Source organism: Nuphar pumila, chromosome 17 (genome assembly GCF_984573655.1).
Source record: "Nuphar pumila chromosome 17, dmNupPumi1.hap1.1, whole genome shotgun sequence".
NCBI lineage: Eukaryota > Viridiplantae > Streptophyta > Magnoliopsida > Nymphaeales > Nymphaeaceae > Nuphar > Nuphar pumila.
In genome coordinates this window covers 35,140,933-35,164,317 of record NC_143265.1, presented here as the reverse complement: position 1 = coordinate 35,164,317, position 23,385 = coordinate 35,140,933, and the positions used below count along the sequence as shown (strand labels likewise).

At 39.0% G+C, this 23,385-nt stretch overlaps 1 protein-coding gene across 1 annotated transcript in view; it reads right to left on the bottom strand.

Moving 5' to 3' along the window:
- DEG14 (Trypsin family protein with PDZ domain-containing protein) overlaps positions 1–23,385 on the bottom strand; it is a 76,557-nt gene that overhangs the window by 2,709 nt on the left and 50,463 nt on the right. Inside the window, exons 7-8 of the mRNA XM_089992836.1 lie at positions 12,256–12,337; positions 11,856–11,998 (exon numbers count right to left, since the gene is read on the bottom strand). Of these exons, the coding sequence (XP_089848962.1) occupies positions 11,856–11,998; positions 12,256–12,337 (225 nt within the window). The remainder of the gene's footprint in view (positions 1–11,855; positions 11,999–12,255; positions 12,338–23,385) is intronic.

Genomic DNA, 23,385 nt, shown 5'->3' with positions numbered 1-23,385 from the left:
GCAGCCAGCTTAGCCTTGGATGATGCAGCCAGCTTCAGTTTGATTGCCTTCAAAATCTATCTTAGTGTTTTCCTCGCATCAAATGGATTGGGTTCCTCCTTAGGATCAGGATCCGGCATATGAATTTGGGCATCATTGTCGATAACCTGGCCTTCAGCCGGTTGGGTCTGGGTAACCAAATCCACATCTCCAATGCATCCTGGGACCGCCCACACTTCAGAAATTAAAATTGGAGCTCCTTTTTGAGATACACTATCTTTCTTTGACACGTTATTACCTATGTCACATGGGTGCAGGTGCGGCGATGCGGCACTTTAAAAAAACTTGGGCACGAGGTGGCAAAAATATAAAAAATTATATATGTATATATATATGTATATGTATATATATATATATATAATTTTTAAGTTTTAGCAGTTAACAAAAATAACACTAATGAAATAAAAAATAATTATCATAATATCATCAAATCAATTCATCGTCATGCATGCAATAAATCAAATTAACAATCTACAATTCTATTTTATATCATAAAAACTAACACCACAATTAAATCAACCTAAATATATTATAGAAATAATCATGTTTTGCAAAATGGTTGGGATGGGCTTGTGAAAACTCAGTTCGGCTCATTAATTGGGTTCGGTGAGCTGAAACAGCCAGCATGTTTTGCAAAATGGCTGCTTAAGGCAACAAAATATTTTTTGACAGACCCCCATACGGGCTATACGATTAGGATTCGAACTTGCAATATCCCAACATATATATTATGTATAATATATCTATGTATATTATGTATAATGTTTATATTACCTAGTTTTTACGTGTAAAAACTCTTAAAAGATAGATTTTTAAGAAAATGAGCCAGTCGAACTGAGTTTTCTCTAAAATGGGTAAATATTTTTTTCAAAAATGGGCAACAACAGCATTTAGCCGAGATTGAGAGAGAGAGAGGTAGCCAAGAGATTGAGAGATGAGTGGAGAGAGATTGAGAGAGAGATATTGAAGGAGAGAATGCGTACCTTAGAGATGGAGAGGAAGTGTCGCGCTCGCTGGACGGTGGCAGCTCGTAGGCATCACCAGCGTCGAGGTGTCGCAGACTCAAGCTTTCAGCATCACGGACGGGAGACAGAGGACAGAGGGCAAAAATGTTTTTCCCTAATCCTCCAAAGCCCATTTCATCAAGCGCTTTTGTTTAAGTCCAAAATTTGGATATATATGACCCTGGGTGTGGTCGGGTTGATCACACCCGGTGTTGCACCCGCACGTGCACCTGTGTCGCGTTGGCGCGGGTGCGGCACATGTTTAGACGAATCCCTATGACATAGGTTATTACTGGTATGCATGGTGGAGATTAAATAGTCATCTGGGCCAAGTAGGTGCCTCAGGGAAGTTGTCATGTTAGAAATTCAGCATGCATTCGGTTGACACATTGGGAGAGATTTCGCACAAATCTACATGAGGTCCCCCATCTCATTTTCCAAAGATATTAAAAAGCTTCCTCTGAGCACATGTAATTGTTAAATTGTATCCCATATATATATTTATATATACAGAGAGAGAGATACATATACATACATATTTTTCATATATATGTATATGTGTCTATCTATTTATATATATACAAATATATATATTTTTACTTTTGTAATACCCACTAGAGGTAAATCTGTCTTTTCCTTATTCACGCACCTTTCTTTTTTGTAATTTATTTTCTTTCTTTTTTGTTATTTTTTTTTTGTTCTTTTGGCTTTTAGCCATGGAGGGGCCCACCTCATGTAAACGTTGGGCCCCTCCAACGGTCAATAATATGACCGTTGGAAAGGCTCCAACGATCACATGAGGGAGCCCCTCCAAAGGCCCTCTCATGTCTTATAAATAGGGGACTTCCCCTTCATTGTAACTTAAGCTTTTTAGTAAAGCGCACACTTGTGTTCAATAAAAGGATTTTTTTTATTTGTATGCCTTTGTGCATTTGTATCTGTGTGGGTGTTCATCTTGTGCCTTTGTGCACACGTCTCATATCAAGAATATAGTGCCCTTGTGCACATAGTCTCTCTATATACTTTCTCACATGGTATCAAAGCATGATCTCTAGAAGAAGAGCTCAAGTATTGTGTTATCTTGGTGGTCATCGCGAAGAACGTGTCCCTCTCTCTTTCTCAATCTTTTGGCACAAAAACCTCTTGCAAATCATTTCAAGAAAACCGCAATACATCAAGTAAGCTCAAAGAAGACCCATTGCGGTAAGATTTTATTTCTTTAAGACTTTCTTTTTCATAAAGGCATTTTCATGGGAGAAGGATTCTCATTTTTCCCTCGGATTTAAACTCAATGGGTCAAACTATCATGTTTGGGCCGGCAATATGGAAGCCCATATTAAGGGAAAACGCCTTTGGAGTTGTGTCAAAGGCACTATTCTCGAACCCGAACCAAAAATCACCACTATTGAAAAAGGTGAAATTAAGGTTCTTGATGAGGAAGAAAGACATAAGGCTTTTGAAGAATATAATAAGAAGCATGAAGAGTGGGAAATGAAGAATCACAAAATCCTTTCATGGATTTTTTTTTTCGGTTGAGACCTGAATCAATGCAAATATTTTAAAATTTAAGAAGGCACCTCAAGTATGAGAATATTTTGAAATGATGTATACCTCAAGAGATTTGTCCCACAAATATTATATTCAAAAAAGGGTTTTGACCCTTCAACAAGGCGAATTGATTATTAGAGAATATTTTGCCAAATTATCCTCTATTTGGGATGAGTTTGCTATGCTTGAACCAAAATGGAGTGGATAAGCCATTGAGCTTTGACACAAGCAATTGGAAGAAGATCGATTTTTTAATTGTTTGAATGAGCTTAGACCCGAGTTCGAACAAATAAGATCCTCTCTTCTATCTTCTTTCACTTCTCTACCACTTGAAGATGTTCTTACTAAGTTAAGTGGAGAAGAAACTCGTATGGGAAAGAGCAAGACCAATCTGAGTGTTCTTGTGATACCTTCAAACCAAGAAGAAAATGAAGGAGCATATGCCGTTTCTAGACCGGGGAATAACTTGAAAACATACAAACCCCCTCATTTTAAAAATCAAAATCAAGGAGCAAAAAAAATTGGTGGTCAAAACGGAAGGTACCAAGGAAGAGATTATAGGAAAATTATGTCATTTTTGTAAAGAGCTGGGACACATCAAACCGGTGTGTTCAAAATAGAAGAAGATGGTGGCTATGTCTACCACATTTCAACCACATAAGGAAGATGGTCCATCTACTTCCACTAATGGAGCTCTTTCTCTAAGTCAAATCGTAGAAGCTCTTCAACCTCTTCTCAAGGGATCAATTTCCGAAACCGCCATATTTACATTCTCTCCTCTCGGTAAGGCTTCTTGGCTTTTAGATTTGGGTGTCTCCTTTCTTATGTCTCCAAATATTTTTTCTCTTTCCAAATATTCAAAAAATGTATCTTCATCTTTTGTTTCAACAGCAGATGGCACTTCTCTTGAAATCAAAGGAATTGGAAACTTTGAAAATCAAGGATTTTTTATTCTCAAAATTAGATTTATACCAAAATTAAGCTTTTGGTCTCTTAACTCTCAGAAAAATGGATGTGATATAAAATTCTCATCTAATAAATGTTGGATACAGGATCGCCGGTCCGGGAAGTTGATTGAAGAAGGCTCTATGAAGGGAGATCTATACTATGTGAACTTTCTTTAAATACCAAAAAACCCTTTTTGTAATGTTGCCCAACATAAAGATATAAATGTTTGGCACAAAAAGACTTGGGCATCCCAATGTCATCAAGCTTTCTTATTTACATTTTGTTAAAAATCTTTGTAAAAGTGATTTCACTTGTAATGATTGTATTCTTAGAAAAATGAGAAGCTTTCCTTTTGAACAAAAAACTATGTTTACAACCAAATCATTTGAACTTGTTCATTCGGATGTTTAGGGACCAGCACCCATTATATCAAAAGGAGGGTTTGCATATTATGTTATTTTTGTTGATGACTACTCTAGATATTGTTGGATATACTTTCTTAAACATAAACATGAGGTTTTTGCATCATTTAAGGCATATCACATGATGATTAAGAATCAATTTAATGAAAACCTAAAAATTCTTAGGACCGACTCCGGAGGTGAGTATCTTTCGAATGAGTTCAAAAGTTATTTTGAAAATTATGGAATTGTCCATCAAAAGTCTTGTCCTAAAACACCTCAACAAAATAGTTTAGCCAAAAGAAAACATAGGCATATTATTAAAACCACTAGAACCTTACTTATCTTTCAAAACATTCCAAAAAGATTTTGGGTTGAGGCCGCCCTTGCATCCGTTTATCTTATAAATCGTCTTCCATCCAAAAATTTAAATAAAATTTCAACTTTTGAAATATTATATAAAAAAAAAAGACTACAATAGGTTGAGAATTTTTTGATGCAAATGTTTTGTTCTTACGGATAAAAATGACACTTACCAAAAGCCATTCATTGTGCATTTTTTGGATATTCTGAAACTCAAAAAGGGTTTTGATGTTATAATATTAAAAATGGCAAACTATATGTTTCTAGGAATGTGCCTTTTTTATAAAACGTTAGTGGTTTTGAAAAATATGAACCTCACGAAGAGAATATGGACTATTCTTTCTTGTTTGACTTTTTATCTAGAAATGATGATATTTCTAGTGATGATGAATTCACTCATAATGATCTTAGTGATAATGAAGTAGAAGAAAATAACAACTCTTCTCAATCTACCGATCATCATATTGAGGAAAGGGCATCAAGTGATCCTATCACTTATACACAGAGATAAAAGCATTTTTAGAAGTGCAATTGAAAAATATAGTGAACCTAGTGAATCTACCTATTCACATGATGAAAATCCTCGAAGAACCGAAATGACTAGAAGAGTTCCTTCTAGGTTTATATCCTATGACTCATTATCACCTAAATATAGAGTTTGTCTTAGCACCATTCACTCATATGTGAAACCTAAAAACTTTGAAGAAGCCAACAAGAGTGTTGAATGGAGAGAAGCTACGGATAATGAACTTAGAGCTCTTAGGAAAGCTCAGACATGGGAATTTCAAAATCTTTCTAGTGGTAAGAAAACTATAGGATGTAGATGGATTTTTAAGGTCAAGACCAAGAGTGATGAATCCCTTGAAAGGTATAAAGCTCATCTAGTTGCCAAAGGGTATAGTACTACTGACAAGTGTGTTCTTCATGATGATGATAACAGACCTATCGCTCTACGAAAGGGGACACAACAATGTACCTTATATCCCATATCTCATTTTGTCTCTGATGTTAGAATTGGAAATCAGATGAAGACTTTTGTTTCAGCCTTATCTGCTAAAACTATTCCTCTGAACTATCAACAGGCAGAGCTAGATAACCGGTGGAAGTTGGCTATGCAGGAAGAAATGGATGTTTTATTGTCTCAACATACATGGGATCTAGTTGATTCCCCAGTGGATGCTGACATTGTTGGATGAAAATGGGTATATACCATAAAGTACAAATTGGATGGTTGTACTGAAAGGTACAAGGCCAGATTAGTAGCAAAATGATATACTCAGACTTATGGTATTGATTTCTTTGAAACCTTTTCTCCTGTTGCACGGATGGGCACCATTCGTCTTGTTCTCTCAGTAGTTGTTCATCATGGTTGGAGCTTGTGTCAATTAGATGTGAAAAATGCATTTCTATATGGGGATCTATCTGAGACAGTTTACATGCAACAACCTCCAGGATTCGAGGTTGAGGGGGAGTGTCAGAAGGTGTGTAGGTTAAGAAAGGTGATTTATAGCTTGAAACAAAGTCCGCGTGCATGGTTTCAAAAGTTGTTTGAAGTGATGTCACGGTTTGGCTTTAATAGGTCAGCGGCAGGTCATACACTATTTATCAAGAAAACTAACTCTGGCATAGTTGTTATGGTGGTATATGTGGATGGCATCATTCTTACAGGAGATGATGTGAAAGCTATTGAAGCCACAAAGGCTCATCTTCAAAAACACTTTGTTACAAAAGACCTTGGTTCACTTAGATATTTTCTGGGTATAGAAGTTGCCAGGAGCCGTGAAGGGATGGTTTTGTCTCAACGAAAGTATGTTCTTGACTTATTAAAGGAAACTGGAATGTTTGGAGCTAAACCAGCAAATATTCCCATGGATCATAAAGTTCAGTTGTTTGAAGAAGGGTCAAAACCGGTTGATAGCAAAAGCTATCGCTCACTAGTAGGGAAGTTATTTTATATAACTGTGACTAGGCCGGATATTGCTTTAGCAGTAACCAAAGTTAGCCAATTTATGGATAAACCAACTGAGGTACACTGGAATGCAGCTCTAACGATTCTCAGGTATTTAAAATCTTCTCCTGGAAAAGGGTTATTATTCAGGAAAAGTGGAACTCTGGAGATAGTGGCCTACTCTGATGCTGACTATGCAGGATCTGTAGTGGATAGAAAATCTACCACAGGATTCTGTGTTTTTGGGAGACAACTTAATTTCATGGAGAAGTAAGAAGCAAAATGTGGTTTCTAGGTCGAGTGCAGAATCAAAATATAGGGCTACGGCCCAAACAGCTGCTGAATTAATGTGGGTTCGTACTGTTCTTCATGATCTTCAGGTGAAGGTTTCCTCTCCTATGACCATGATATGTGATAACAAGGCTGCCACATATATAGTGAATAATCCTGTCTTTCATGAGAGAACAAAGCACATTGAGGTTGATTGCCACTATGTAAGAGATATGGTTCAAGCTGGTCATATCACTACCAAATATCTAAAGTCGGAGGACCAAGTTGCAGACATGTTTACAAAGCCTCTTGCTAGACCAAATTTCTCAAAATGTTGTGACAAGCTGAGCATGATTGATATCTATGCTCCAGCTTGAGGGGGAGTGTTGAGATTAAGAGGTTTTAAGTTTAAGTTTTCTTAAACTAGAGATTATTTGATATTTAGTGTTTAATGAGGGACTTGAGTGCAATTTTTTACATTGGTCTCTCTCTCTTTAACATAGAGATTAGCCCTAATCATATTAACTAGTTTTCTCTCTCTCTCTCTCTCTCTCTCTCTCTCTCTCTCTCTCTCTCTCTCTCTCTCTCTCTCTCGGCTCGGCTCGGCTCGAGTGCTCCTCATTCTAGTCGCAACAAAATCAAAGTAAATTCTTTACATATTTCAACTGTGGCCGTGAACATGTTTAGAATTTAATTTATTTAATTCCACGATATTTTGCAAAATGAAAATGTGATATGATTTTGAAAGTAACCTAATAGTGTAGGCTCAATGTGGCTAATGAGAAGATAGTAAATCTGGGATTCGTCTGTATTCTGACTATGGCCATAAATACGGAATCCTCCGAGTTTACTAACTCCTTAATAGCGAGTGCACGTGCCATTCGTGTTCATCCATAGTGGTTTTCAAAGGAAAATGCATGATTCATAGTCATAGATCAGGATAATTGCAGGAAATAAACTATATGATATGCATCCTATTCTAAGCATAAAAATAACTCTTATTCCAGTATTTGTTTTACATTTACATTGTTAAAATAAAAGAAAATAAAAAAAAGAACATAAGCATTTTAACTCCTCCTTCTGAATATCCCTGCAAAACTAGAAATGGGATTAGTATAGACATGTAGGTTTTCCAGAATCTTTCGATAATATCCAGAAATTATCGGATTTATCTAGATATAAACCTAATTTCATACCTCCTTGATATAAATATAATCAAAATAATGTGGATGCAAGAAAATATGAAAATAAAGATTTTGAAATTTCGAAATCATGGTGAAATCCACTAAAATACCCCCGATAAAGTGATGACTTTGAAAGTAGGGCTTTTAGAAACAAATCTTTTTTCTTTTGTTCTTTTTTTTATTATTAAAATTCAAAATTTTGAAATTCAAATAGAGGTAAATAATGATAAAATCGAACATGAGATTTGATGGAATGATGTCATGCATGATGAAACCCTAAAATCATAAAGGTTTCTAAAAAAAGGATAAAATGCTAATCCATCACCAAAATTCATGAAAAATTAAGAGAGCATCGTTAATGAACAGAGAAGCATATTTCGCTTTGACAGATTCAAGATTCAACCAACTATTACAAAAATATAAATCTAGTAATAAAGGCCTAATTCAACTAGACAGGAATAGGCAATAGAAGTATAGGTTTTTCCTAAAATTATTGGAAAAATATTAAATCTTGTCAAAAAATTATGAAATTTTAGCACCATAGAGTAGACATCCGAACAACTAGATGCCCTTTTTACAAACCCAGTAACAGACCTACAGATCCGAGGCTAAAGTTAACCTAAGTCAGTCAATGGCCTCATAAATCTGTAATAGGCTCTCCAATAGGGTTTATGCAAACAGGAGCAGGGACGAATACTAACTCATGTCAGAAATGTCTGATAAAATCACCTTCAAAACTAGACTTACCTGTGGAAATACTGCCTTTTACAGATCTTAAATCGGATTTCCCATAAGGGAAATCTTGATTTTTCAATCTGACAACACTAAACTAATAAAAAAGAAAAAAACTAAAGCACACGAATGAAAAAGAAGAGAACTATGGAATTTAGAAATGAACCTAGATGCAGAACATTAAACTATATAAAATCTTATAGCAAATACAAAAGTAACTAAGAAATATGATATTCTATTAATGTGGGCTATTGGAATGAGAGGTTCGGTCCATGAAAAGGATGAATCGTCTCATCCACTTAGTCTGAATATGAAAGCCCTCCAACTATCTCCTTTGAACCCATTTGTTATGCTAAAATCTGGACTTCAAATGAACATTCACGACACAGTCGTTCCTTCCAGCAGATGGCAACAAGATCTGATTTAATAAAACATGAACAAAGGGGTAAAATAACGTAAAATCACATTACCTTGGGGTCTTCTGCACCAACTGAATCCGTAACCAACAATCAAAGGGGTTGGTTCTTTTTTGCCTGGCTGAAGGAAACAGGAAGAAGGAGAAGTGGGTAGATAACTGTAACGTTTGGGAAAACTGTAGCGATGATGAAGGAGCTGGTTTCTGAGTTTTGGCTTGGGATCTCTTGCACTAATTGAAACTGTAATCAACAATCAAGGGGTTGGTTCTCTTCTGCCTGCTAAAGGAAACAGGAAGAAGGCCTCTTATCACACGTCCAGCAAGGAAGATAAGAGCTTGGAGTCGTGCGATAGAGAATGAAGAGGAGAGAAGTTCAGGAGAAAGGAGGAAAATTAGGAAAACCAAAGTCGCCCCCTTCAATCATGATGACCAAAGCTTTAAATAAACCTAGGTTTTGCTAAAGTAATTGAGGGAAAATAAAAACAAGTTAAGCTACTTTTCCTAAAGTCTAGGGAGAGGGACGATCTTCTTTTTTTTTGAACTTTTGAAAAGCCTAAGAGATAAAACCTAATTTTTTTTTTAAATCATGCCACTTTGGACTGGACTATACGTTAGTTCTCAAAAAAGGTAAAACTAGAGCTTTCGGATGTGGCGCCACTCAAGGTGGGCCCACATCTGATTTTTTTTTTTTTTTTTTTTTTTTTTGGTTTTTCATAAACTTAAATAAAATAACTAATGAAATAAAAGCTTAGTTTTGTGTGGCGCCACCTCGTGGTGGACCCCACATCACTTTATAGAAATAAAAAGCAAAATTGAAGTCTTAAAAGTAGAGAGTAAAACTTCTTTTTTGGAATTTTCAAAATAAAGACTAAAAAGAAAAAAAATGAAATTCAAAACTTCTTTTTGGAATTTTCATAAAACTTTAGACTAACTAGCAAATTGACTCTATTATGAATTTTTTTCAAAGAGGGTTGCCCTTCCAGGCAATTTTCTAAAATGATATTGAAATTGCTGATAAAGTAAAGAGGGCTTTTTTTTATATATAAAAACCTAAACCAACTAGCAAATACGAAACAAGACTTTGGCCTAATGGTGAAGATTTTGAAAGAAAGGTGGCCGTTGAGGGTACATTTATAAAACGATTTTGAAATTGCTGATAAAAAGGGGAAAAATAAAGAGATTTTACAAAATTCAAAGTCCTTTTGGAATAAAATTCTAAGTTCAAAGCTTCGTCCCCTTCTTCAAGCGGAGCCGATCCAGCTGACAAAATCACTATTGAAAATTATCCAGATCGTTTTCCTGAGAAAATATTTTGAAATTCAGAACCCTGGGGGTTAAAATGATAAGAATTGGCAATTTGAATACCCAGGGGTTTGAAATCAATTTTGAAAAAGTTAAAAACTCGAATCTGGATTGAAAATTTTGAAAATCAGGAGTTCTGGACCTCAAAATGACATGTTGTGCCGTGAAGTGATATGAGATGCTCATGTGATGATACACAGTGACATGTCTCAGGGAATTCAATGTTGCACGGAGAATTGGAGATTTCAATCTCCTGGTATGAATAGGATTTTGAAAATTCGCGGCTGAAATTGGAGTTTTGAGCCAGACTATGTAAATTTTAAGAATTGTAGATGAAATTTGGACTTTTGCAGGGTCCAGGCTCAGAAATTGACCATTTTGCTCTCTGAAGATCTTAGAGGATAGGCTGCAATGATTGGTGGAAGTGTGAGTGAAAATTTGGGGTGTTTACAACCATATATACATATATATGTATATATATATACAAAATACAAATGAATACAAATGGCATATACACAATACATTTTAACATGATCTACCTCGTGAGAATGGTCCAGAACCTCCACATCTACAAGCCATAATTCCTTGTGTAGTAAACCTCACTATATCATATTATATGACTGATTTTTCAGTATCATACTATGTCACAGGGATTCGGCTAGCAGGGTGCCGCACCCGCGTCGACGCGACTCGACGCGGATGCGGGTGCGGGTGCGGGTGCCCGGGTGCGGTCAACCCAATCCTGGGTGTGTTGACCGCACCCAGGATCATTTCGGTCAATTTTTGTTTGGATTTTTTTTTTAAAAAAAAAAATTGCCCTACGAAATGGGCTGCGAATTTTTTTTTTTAAAAAAAATTCTGCTAACAGTTGCTGCTGACAGCAGCTGCCTTTTCAATTTCGTAAAAGATTTTCTCTCTCCACAATAAATGACAGCAGTTGCTGCTCCTGCCTTTTCAATTTCGTAAAGGATTTTCTCTCTCCACAATAAATGACAGCAGCTGCTGCTCCTGCCTTTTCAATTTCGTAAAGGATTTTCTCTCTCCACAATAAATGACAGCTGACAGCAGCTGCCTTTTCAATCCTTTTTCGTAAAGGATTTTCTCTCTCCATAATAAATGATAATGATGGTTTTTTTAGTAAAGGATTTTCACTGTTCTCCTGTTCTCCTGACGAAATGGGTGCGTGCAGCTGTATATAAAATGAAATTTGAAAAAACCCGCGTCGCATATATATATTTTATATTTTTGCCCCTGCCGCACCCCCGCACCCCCGCACCCGGGTTTTTTGGAAGTGCCGAATCCCCGCACCCGCACCCGCACCCATGTGACATAGGTATCATATAATAGAAAACAAATGCATTCTCAGATTATATGAGGCTTTGTGATTTTTCAATATCATATAATAGAAAACAATCTTGTTCATAGATGACTTCTGGTCAAACTTTTTGCTTATTAATGAAAGTTTGGATTCTTTCCAAAAAAAATTATCACATAACATTCCTTCTTTCATGTGAAGCACAAATACAATTTGCAAAATTGACTTGTGCAGACAACTTGTGCCACAAAAAAATACAAAAACCTCACAGTTGCAAAAATAAGATTAAGAAATCCATAAAACATTTGGTGACCATATGTCCTATGCAGTTAAGACTGATGGTAGAGTTTTCTAAGGATAAAAAGAAAGCTATATAAAAAGCATACCCATTCTTCTTAAACTGCTCTATGATTTTAGAAACTGAATCAACTGGCACAGCAAAGCTCAAGCCATCAGCAGCAGAAATCTTCATGATGTTGACTCCTATTACCTCACCATCAAGATTGACAAGAGGTCCCCCAGAGTTACCCTGAACAGTAAGTGAAAGGAATTAGTTTGCACTGATCATCACTTGAATTACAACTAAAACCTATCATAAATCTACAGAAGCAGCTAAGCATCATGGAGTCAGAATGTATAAACATGACATATTAATTAAAAGAACTACATCTGTATTTGTAATATCTGGAACAGGTGTGCTTCTTAGAATGACCTTAGAATTTAATGGAGGATTAGAGAAACAACATATGCAATTTTTTTGTGCCACTGAATCAACAAAATTCTTGCCTCATTAATTGCACAATCTGTCTGCAGGTACTCCCTCCTGAATCCTCCAAGACCCAAATCACTGCTTTTCCGATCAACACAACTGCACCAAATGTAAAGATAATGAAAAGGAATGAATACAAGAAGTCATTATGGCTTTACTTGCTTGAATAAACATGTATATCACCACAAAGCATAAAATTTTAAATAGACTGTACGATGTACATAACTACCAATAACGCATATAAAGATTGCCATTTATGCATTTTCTGCATGGATTTTCTGACAGCAAAAGGAAGATGCATTCATGTATTTTTTCTTGATTTTTAAATTAAAAAATTTTGATTTTTTAAAATTAAGTATTTAATGAAAATGATAAAATCATGAGAAAATATCTTCAAATATAAGTGACATCAGTTGTGTCTGGGTGTGGCTTCAAAATGTGAGTGTTACAACACAAACTTACCAAAATATAACACATAGAGGAAGACAATCGAAGATCGATTTTTTTTTTTTTTTACGTCTTTTGCCCTAAAAAATGGATGAAAATAGACTCGGTCAAAGTTGACCGAGTTCAAAATGTGGATGGACTCAGCCCCGGTGCGTTGACCGAGTCCGACACTTAGTTGACCGTATCTGCACCGTATTCGAAGCCGCACCCGTGTCGGGTATGATCGACGCGGGTGCGTCGACCTTTTAACCGAGTCCGTGTGACTTAGCTTCAAAGGTTATTGATGCAACTTTTCTTGAAAGTATTTTTAAAAAGAGATTTTTCGATAAAAATTGTCATTGCAAACCGGGTATCAAATTTTAAATTAACCGGTTCACACTAGTCGACTCAGGGAACGGGTTTATAACTTTGTACTCCACACAGAACAATCTTTATTGCCTTTAGTAAAATGTAAATAAGATGGACTGCCCTATTATAGAGGTTCGAGCAGAAATAAAATGATTTAACCCAATAAATTAAATGGCCTGAGGCCTTAAAAAAATTAAAAAAATAAAAAAAGTAAAAGTTTGCAGGACTCTTTCTCTCGCGATTTAGCTTCCTTTGTACGCACGTGCATGACCCTCGCTATTGTGTTCTAGTTCACACGTTTGTACCCTGCAAAACCACAAAACAAACAACACAAGTAGACTACTTACTCTAGTCAATATTAGTAACATGAAATAACGATTAAATCACAAATCTAGATATATCTAATTCTAAAGAAAAGGAAAATCTAGACTAAAAAATAAATAAATTTAACTAAGTTATATCTATAACTAGATTACTGAAAAGGAATCCTAACCAACTGACACACACGGCCCAGCTCAGCCGTGCCCCTTTAAAGACTAAACGCAATTCAATGATCGGATTGGCATGGCAAATATGTTGACCAAACTGATCTGGCAATTAAGCTGGTATGGCAGCATGCTAGAACAGGGATGCTCAGACACAAGTTTGATCCCAGATTGGGGCTGCAGACGCTGGCCAATAGAATAGCAAATCCGCTAACAAATCGAATGTCAAACTGGCAGAACTGGCAGGCCTGCTGGTCGGTCAGATTGAATCAGCAGGTTTGCTAACAGGCCTGCTGTCAATCAATTGGCCGGGCTGAACTGACAGGCCTGCTAATTGATTTAGTCTGGTCGGTTTAAGCTGGCACTGCACTGGCAGACCTGATCAGCGTGTTTGCTGAATCAAGATGACAGCCGATAGGCCTGGTCTGCATTGCTGCTTGCAGCAGATTTGATAAAAAAATCAGACTTACTGCTTTCAGCAGACCCTCCTGACTGTTGTTCGGCTAGTCCAGTCAGACCTGATCTGGTCTGAAAACGCTTGGATGCAGATTTGGATTGGCTAGTTTCAGACCAACCAAGTCTGAATGGACTAAGAATGGTCCAGGTTGATCGGCCACCAGATTTAATTAAGAATGATAAAAAAAAAAGTCAGAGTGGCTGGCCGATCTAGTGGGCTTGATCAATGATAACCGATCAGGTCTGCCGAAAAAAAAAATATCAGACCTAGCAGATCTGCGTTTATTTTGCGTTTTTTCCTTTTCAACAATAATAATAATAATAATAAAACTAACTAGTATGCAGAAAATAATCGAATTAAAAGGAACTGATCTATGCAACAACTACGCTAAATAAAAAAAAAGTAAAAGAAAAGGGGGAGAAGAAGCGCACCTCAGGTTCGCCTCCGATCGATTGGGGAGAACAGAGCGGTCTTCTCACGATGATTGCACATGTCACGCAACACCTCCAATGGAAAAGAAAAAAGCTCCCAGTCGGGAAGGGAAAGGAATAAGAAAAGGGGAGGAGAAAGAAGAAAGAGAGGAGAGAGGGGTTGGCTGAGAGAGATTAGAGGGGGCATGAATCTCTATGAGAGAAAAGACACCCCTCTAGTCCCTCTTAACCCTATTTATAAAGTTAAATTAGGTTTTAAATGGTGTTTTAGAAACTTTTCTAAAACAGTTTCCTTATTTTCAATAAATTCACAAAACCTCTTTTTCAAAAATTATTTTTTAAAAACTTGTTAATAAAAACTAAACTTTTCTAAAAAACTCAAATGGGTCCAGACTTGTATATTTTTTTTTGTAATTGAGAACAAAAGCTACCCTACAAAACAATGCACAAATATCAATTAAACATGGGATTTAATGCTAATTTCGCAGTATATCATGCATACAAGATGTATAAAATGATGAACAAATTATGCATGATTAAATTCTCTTATGCTTATCGTTTGTTAGTCCTCGAGCAAACTTACCCTTAACAAAAGCAAAGCAAAACAATAACCTAACTCACTTTTATAGGTATCACGGTTGCATTTAGCATATGCAACAAACCCTTTAAACCCTTGGGTTACCCCAGTGGACGAGTAAGGTCTCGTGAGGGTTTGCAGTGATGCTATCCACAAGCATTTTTGTCATGTATACATAAGAATTCCTTTCGAAAAGCATTAGGCAGTTAAAAATTTCATCTAAACAAATATTTCATGTAATTACATTTTCATAATATATTTAGAGTTTTTACAAGCCTCCGCATAAGAAAAACTTTTTCTTTCACTTTTCTAAAAATTGCAATTATCTATGATTTTCCTCAGAAAATCACGTACAATCATGTTATTGTTCATTTATCATCACTTTTATGTTTTTCACACAGTTTTTCATAACTATTTCTAAGCAATGAATTTTTCACTAAGTTCTTGTGATACTTTTTTATTTTTTTTCTTTTTCTTTTTCAGTTTTTTAAACTTTTTCACCTTTTTTATAGTTGAACACTATATCAATTTTCAGGTTTTCGCGACTCGTGTACGTAGCTTTGGGTCAATGACTATCAGGCCAAACGACCTTAAGACACCAGACACAAAGTATCTCTCAAACTTAATTGCTCGTGTAACGCCCCTAAAATTTTGAACTTGTAAACCTTTTGAAAATGGTTTAAAGGCTAGAAAATCTTTTTTTCTTTTCAGAGTTTATTTATAAAATCAGCGAAAGCATTTCTTTAAAAGAAAAGAGGGCAAGTCGACAATCTTGGTCACGTTAGCTAAAAGAGCATAAAAGACAAAGGCATAACTTGCAAATATCCAGATGAAATCATTTATATCATAAACAATTTCAAGTTTGTACAAAATTTGGATTTCTCTAAGAAACCCGTAACAAAACCCAAAACGACCAGGACAAAAGTTGAGAGTGGAAACAGTGGATCCTGAGGACATCTCGCAATCGCGGCATCGTCTGCTGAGTACATAATCATCACATGTACCCATAAAATGGGTTAGTTTCGTGAAAAACTAATAGGTGCACAAGTAGACAGAAATGTCTCAAAGAACCATAAATAATTAACTATGCATGATAAGTAATTAAACAGTTACTGAACTAACATGAGCAGTTTATTAGCATAAGTGAAAGTCTAACTAGCACATGCTGCACGATATAACAAAACATTTAATAATGAATTGAAATCACTAAACATAAAACACAATTCTATGATTCATCAAGAGGAATGCACAAGTAACTTTATGTTCTATCATTAATTGCCCTGCGAGTACGCGCAGACGCGACTCGTAAAAACAACTGAGACTAGTTCAGGCGTCTATTATTCTATGTATTTTGAATAACCCGAATAGCTAGTTGAGTTTGTTCCTAAGAGGACGGCCGTTAGCCGAGAGAGGATTCCCCAAAGGCATTCGTGGCTACGGATGCATTCTACTTCTGCAGAAGTCCAAAAGATCTACCGCCTAGGATAATATCTGGTAGTCTCATCCCTTAACTCCGATGACTGGGGACACTGAGTCTTTGCTCGTAGAATGGTTGTTAACAACCTCTCAATCAAAGTGTGTGTACCAATCTGTCATGTCCCTTAATAGACAACAAGAAAACGAATGGGTGTGTCAGGGGTTACTTAACCAACGACCCATTCTACATGCTCTGGTCTTTTGACCCAATCGAGCATCTTACCTGTGAAGGCGATAATCAATCAATCTGTAATATGGTTTACCAATGTGCTCATAGCACTGGTCGAGGTCGAATGATCGTCTCAACATCCGTCGTATTACTCGCATGCCATGCATGTCTATGAGCACGTTACGAGGAAGGGTTCTAGGTCTTCAATAGGAGCCTCAACAACATAATTTCTAAAGATATAATGTCATCATTCTAAACTTTTGAAATGACCAATATCATGTGCCAACTTATGGCATGTGATTTTCTTGAATCTCACATTCGTTATCGTAGTGTCAACATGCAACACAAATTTTGACACTGATAACGATAAACGGTGAATGAGGATTTCGCATGAAAAAATTACGCTCACAAGCTTGCTTGAGTCTCGGATTTTGGGAAAACTCGAGCTGCGCCAAAAATACTAAACAGAGTAGAAAAACTACTCCTTCTGAATGCTTGATTCAAGATGGCCCACTGCGATGCTTCAAAACCAACATTATTTGCAGAACCGTATGTTTGATATAAAAGGACTCCTTTCATCCATCGAGGTTGCAAATTTTAAAGACAGAAAGCAGAAAATGCGAAAGCAAAAGCCTGAGCGCAAAGCGCGACGGCAAACATAGAACAAGTAATGCGAAAGCAAAGGACAAGGATCGCAGAAGTGCATCCTTGAGCTAAAGATAGAAAGCAAGAAATGCGAAAGCAAAAGCCTGGGCGCAAAGCGCGACGGCAAACATATAACAAGTAATGCGAAAGCAAAGAACAAAGATCGCGAAACCGCGTCCTTGAGCTAAAGACAGAAAGCAGAAAATGTGAAAGCAAAAGCCTGGGCGCAAAGTGCGGCGGCAAATTAAAGACAGAAAACAGGAAATACGAAAGCAAAAGCCTGGGCGCAAAGCGCGGCGGCAAATTAAAGACAGAAAGCAGGAAAATGCGTAAGTAAAGGACAAGGATCGCGAAACCGCGTCCTTGAGCTAAAAGCATACTTATATACTTATACGTATATAAATATATATTTTTGTTCTTTCGGTCTTTAATTATTTAAGCTAGCTTCAGTTATTTAAGTCCTTGTGCAATTTCCCCTACCTCGGGGTATTGCGAGAAAGAGGTTGCCTGCGAACGTAAGTAATTGTCTGTTCGGTTTGCGGGGCGTGAATGGGCTCCGTTGCGTAAGCTGCAAAGGTACGTTATTAGTATGCATTTAAATGAATAGGGAAAACGGCAACAAAGGACTGGGGTCTCAGCTTCTCTGCAAAACAAGGCAGGGATCAACGGTCCCTGCTGACTTGAAACAGAACGGGGTAGGGTCCAATTACCCATGCCGCTAAGGAAAACAGGTGCAGGGGCCATCGACCCCTGCCAGGTTTATATAAAAAAAAGGGCAGGAGCCTTCGGCCCTTGCCAGACGACTAAGAGAGGGGCAGGGGCCATCGTCCACTGCTGGATTTCCAAAAAAGGGAGGCAGGAGTCGAAGGCTCCTGATGGCTTTAAAAGAAGGGCAGGGGCCGATAGCCCCTGCCGAAAAAATGAGCAGAGAGAGGGAGCGCAGGGCCCAATGGCCCCTGTCGTTCATGGAGAAAAATGGTAGGGGCCATCGGCCCCTGCTGGATTTTAAAAGAAGAGGGGCAGGGGCCATCGGCCCCTGCCAGAAGGTAAGCAGAGAGAGAGAGACGCAGGGGCCTTTGGCCCCTGCCTGCGGCTGTCGAGAGAGGGAGAGGAGAAGGTAGAAGAAGAAGAAAAAAAAGGAGGGGAAGGCACGGCAGGGGTCGTCGGCCACCTGTCGGCCTTCCGGCGAACGTAGAGGAAAAGGGGAAAGAAGACAGGAGAAGAGGAAGGCTTACCTGGGGTCTGCCGGAGAGGAGGGAGGTCGTCGAGCTGCCTCGACAGAGAGGAGCTCGTCGGCGTCGGCGTCGGCAACAAGAGAGAGATGGAGTCAGGGAGAGAAGAGATGTAGAGGAGGAGAGGCGAGAGACGAGAGAGTCGAGAGAGGGGCTCGAACGCCTCTCCTCCCCCTCTCTCGCTCCTTTTGTAGAGGCCGAAGGGGGTGGGCGGCCCCCTGTATGCCGCCTCTTGCCAACCCCTGAAAGCCCGTTCGACGGGCTGGGGTTGGCTCGGGTATGGATCCGGGTCGGGTCGACCCGGGTCCGATTTTTTTTTTTTTTAAACACTGGATTTTACATCCTACCCTCCTTAAAATAATTTTGTCCTCGAAATTAGATTGAAATTATCGCTCCAAGTACAAGTCAGGGTATTTCTCCCTAATATCAGAGTCTAGCTCCCAAGTACATTCTTCTATCCCATGGTGCTGCCAACGCACCTTGACAAGGGATATCGTCTTTGACCTAAGCACTTGAACTCGACGATCCACGATCTCGATTGATCTTTCCTCGAAAGATAAATCCTTCTGAATGTCTACATCATCATAATGGATGATGTGGGACGGGTCGTGCACATATTTCCTCAACATGGATACGTGAAAGACATGATGGATCTGAGCGTATTGAGAAGGTAAAGCCACACGGTAAACTGCTTCACCAATTCGATCTAGGATCTCGAATGGTCCTACGAATCTGGGGCTTAGCTTCCCCTTTTTCCTGAACCGGAAAACGCTTTTTATGAGAGATACCTTAACAAAAACCATATCTCCCGTTGAGAAGGTGAGCTCTCGACGACGACGATCCGCATAACATTTCTATCGGCTCTGGGCAGTACAGAGTCGCTCCCAAATCAACTGCACTTGCTGAGTGTAGTGTTGTAGCACTACCGGAGAATTCAATCTTCGTTCGCCGACCTCGTCCCAGTAGAGAGGTGATCGACAGGGCTTCCCGTACAAGCCCTCGTAAGGGGCCATCCCAATGTTAGCGTGATAACTGTTGTTGTACGCGAATTCTGCCAAACTGGTATGAGAATCTCATTCTCCTTTCCAATCCAACATGCATGCATGTATCATGTCTTCTAAAGTTTGAATCGTGCGTTCAGACTGCCCGTCGGTCTGACGGTGGAAAGCGGTGCTAAACTTTAATTTTGTACCCAAGACTGACTACAATTGTCCCCAAAACCTTGAGGTGAACCTAGGGTTGCGATCGGAGATGATGGACACTGGAACACCATGCAATCTTACAATCTCTCGAACATAGAGGTCTGTCAGACTGCCGAGTGACTGACTGAGGCGGATTGGGAGGAAATGTGCCGATTTGGTAAGTCGATTGACGATCACCCAAATCGCATCATGTGTTCTCCGAGTCTTCGGCAAACCGACGATAAAGTCCATAGTGATGTTTTCCCATTTCCATTGTGGGATTTCAATCTGCTGCATTACTCCGCCAGGTCGTTGATGCTCAATATTAATCTGTTGACAAGTCAAACACTTGGCGATATACTCGGCCATGTCTCACTTCATTCCGCTCCACCAATATCTACGTTGCAAGTCTTTGAACATTTTCGTGCCTCCTGTGTGAATCGTGTATCTGGACTTGTGAGCCTCTGCGAGAACCTCATCTCTCAAAACAGGATCATTTGGGACCCAGAGGCGATTCTTACGCCATAAACCTCCTTTCTCCTTCAGACAGAAGGGGGTATCGGCCTGTTGTACTTGAGCCTTCAGCTTTACGTATTGTGTATCAATCCTTTGCGCAGCAATAATCTTTGTTAATAGCTCAGGTTGGGCCACTAGGCTGGAAAGTCTGATAGAATGTTTTGTGACCGCAAATGGTTTCCAAGAAACCAGATCCTCAAAAAACTTCCAATCAGCGTATAATAGATTGAAAGAAACACTGAAAGTCTTGCGACTGAGAGCGTCAGCCACGACGTTTGCCTTTCCTGGATGGTAGGAATGGGTGAAATCGTAATCCTTTAAGAATTCTATCCAACGTCGTTGTCTCATGTTCAGCTCTTTCTGCGAGAATAAGTACTTAAGGCTCTTGTGATCCGTGAAGGCCTCGAACTGTTCCCCATATAAATAGTGTCGCCATATCTTAAAAGCGAAGACCACGGCCGCTAACTCCAAATCGTGGGTCGGGTAATTCTTCTCATGGATTTTGAGTTGGCGCGAGGCATAGGCGATTACTTTCTCATTTTGCATCAGGACACATCCTAAGCCTGTTCCTGAAGCGTCCGTATAGATCACGAAGCCGCCTTGTCCTAAAGGCAAGGCCAAGATAAGAGCGGTAGTAAGTCGCTCCTTCAGCATCCGAAAATTGTTTTCGCACGTATCGTCCCACACGAACTTAGCCTCTGTCGTTAGCAGTTTTGTCATAGGTAGAGAGATTTTGGAAAAGTCCTGGATAAATCTTCGATGATATCCAGCTAATCCAAGAAAACTCTTGATGTCACGAACATTCCTCGGTTGTTGCGAACTTAGTACGGCCTCCACCTTGGCAGGATCTACGGATACTCCTTTTTCGGATATAACATGCCCTAGAAACATAACTTCCTTGAGCCAAAACTCGCTCTTGGAGAACTTAGCGAACAAACACTCCTTCTGCAGGGTCTCTAAGATTATAATCAGGTGTTCGCGATGTTGATCCCAGGTCTCTGAGTACATCAGGATGTCATCGATGAACACGATCACAAAGATGTCCAAAAAGGGTTTGAACACACGGTTCATGAGGTCCATGAAGGCTGCAGGAGCGTTGGTGAGTCTGAAAGGCATGACAATAAACTCGTAATGCCCATACCTGGTTCGAAAAGTTGTTTTGGAGATATCATCTCCCTTAATTGTGAGTTGATGGTACCCAGATCTAAGGTCGGTTTTAGAGAATACCCTAGCCTTCCTTAGCTGATCGAAAAGATCCTCGATGCGAGGCAACGGATACTTATTCTTTATTGTGGCCTGATTGAGCATTCGATAATCAATGCATAATCGCAACGATCCATCCTTCTTTTTAAGGAATAGGACAGGAGCTCCCCATGGTGAGACACTGGGGCGAATGAAACCCAAATCCATCAACTCCTGCAATTGCTTCTTGAGCTCCTCGAGCTCAGCTAGGGCCATTCGGTACAGAGCTTTAGAAATCGGTGTGGTACTCGGTAGCAACTCGATGTTGAATTCCACTTCACGAGACGGGGGAAGTCCTGGCAGTTCTTCTAGGAAGACGTCTGGAAAATCACGAACAACGTCCAAATCTCTGATCGAAACTTGCGATGACTCAGACTGGACGACACTGACTAAAAAGGCAGTGCATCCCCTTCTCAGGTAGTTTTGCGCTTTTAGCGAAGAAATTATCTTGCTAGCTCGAACCGGTCTCACGATCTTGAATTCTGCCTTAGGCATCTCTGGTGGAGACAAGACAATTCTACTATCCCGACAAAAGATTTTTGGCATGGTACTTGTGTAATAACCTCGATTTTTTTTTATCAATTGTTTACATTTATCTGAAAATAATAGGTATTTTTCTAAAGATGGGCGTGAGATCCGTATTTCGGATCCAAGATCCATAAAGGATCCATATATATGTGTATAATAATATATATATATATATATATATGTATTTAGAAAAATGACTAAGGATAATATAAATAATATTAAACATAAGATATACATGTACATAACTAGTTAATACGCGGTTCTGCAGGTGGATCCATTTGGATCCAACAGGCGGATCCACACTGCGAGACGTCCGGATCCAAACTACGGGAAAACCACGGATTCACACTACAACTGGGACCCGGACCCTGACCCGGGCCACGCCCCGTTACTGTTAAGTGGTTTAAAAAAAAAACAAGAGAAGCTCTTGGACCCGGGTCGGACCCGACCCGGATCCGTAACCCGATAGGGTTTTTAAAACCCGATATCGGGCTGCAGCTTTTTAAAGAAGGGGAAAAGCAAGAATCGTGCCTAGGGCACGATTCATGCTATTACCAAAAGGGAGAAGAAGGGGGTCGGTTACAGCAGGCGTAACCGAACCCCGCGCCTCTCGGCAAGAGGGGGGTTTCGGCGATAAAAGGGAAGTGGAAGAGGGGGTCTCTCTCTCTCTCTCTCTCTCTCTCTCTCTCTCTCTCTCTCTCTCTCTCTCTCTCGTCGGCAAGGAGGTGCCGCCAGTCTCATCTCCGGTGAAAGCACTCTCCTCGCAACATCCGCAGCCCCCAAGCGTTGGATTTTTGAGGTACGGGTTTTTCTTTTGAGTTAAGTGAGGAAAACGAACATGGATTCGATTTCCATGAAGTATTTTAGTGTAAAAGCATGTGGGTGAGTAAAGCCAAGCATTTACTCTAGGATCCATGGATGAAATCCATGTGTATTCATTTTTTTATGCTATTGCGGAATAATACTCGTGCAGTGGTGTTTTTACATTAAAACAGAAGGTTTGATCCATAAAAAAAAATAATAAAAAAATTGATTTTCTTATGTGCAGGCTAGTATTTCCGATCCTTATGAAAAACCCATATTAGGGATTATTAGTACTTGTAAATCTGGAAATAAAGACAAAAACATGGTTGAACGTATGTTATGACTAATATTTGTTTCATGACCCGGTTATCAACTTTATAAACCTGAGTATGTTTGAGTTATGCAAGCATACATGCTGTTCTGAATTTTTTTTTAGGGATTTTGGTATGCTGTCAGCATTAAAAGAAAAAAAAATCATATTTATAATGTGGGTTGTTGGCCGCAGCGGGGTGCCTGGCAGCCCAACCGAGCTGGGCTCGGTTGGGGCAGCTGTCGGCCCTGCCAGGCCAACCATGGGCAGACCTATTGCAGGTCTGCCAGGCCAGCCAA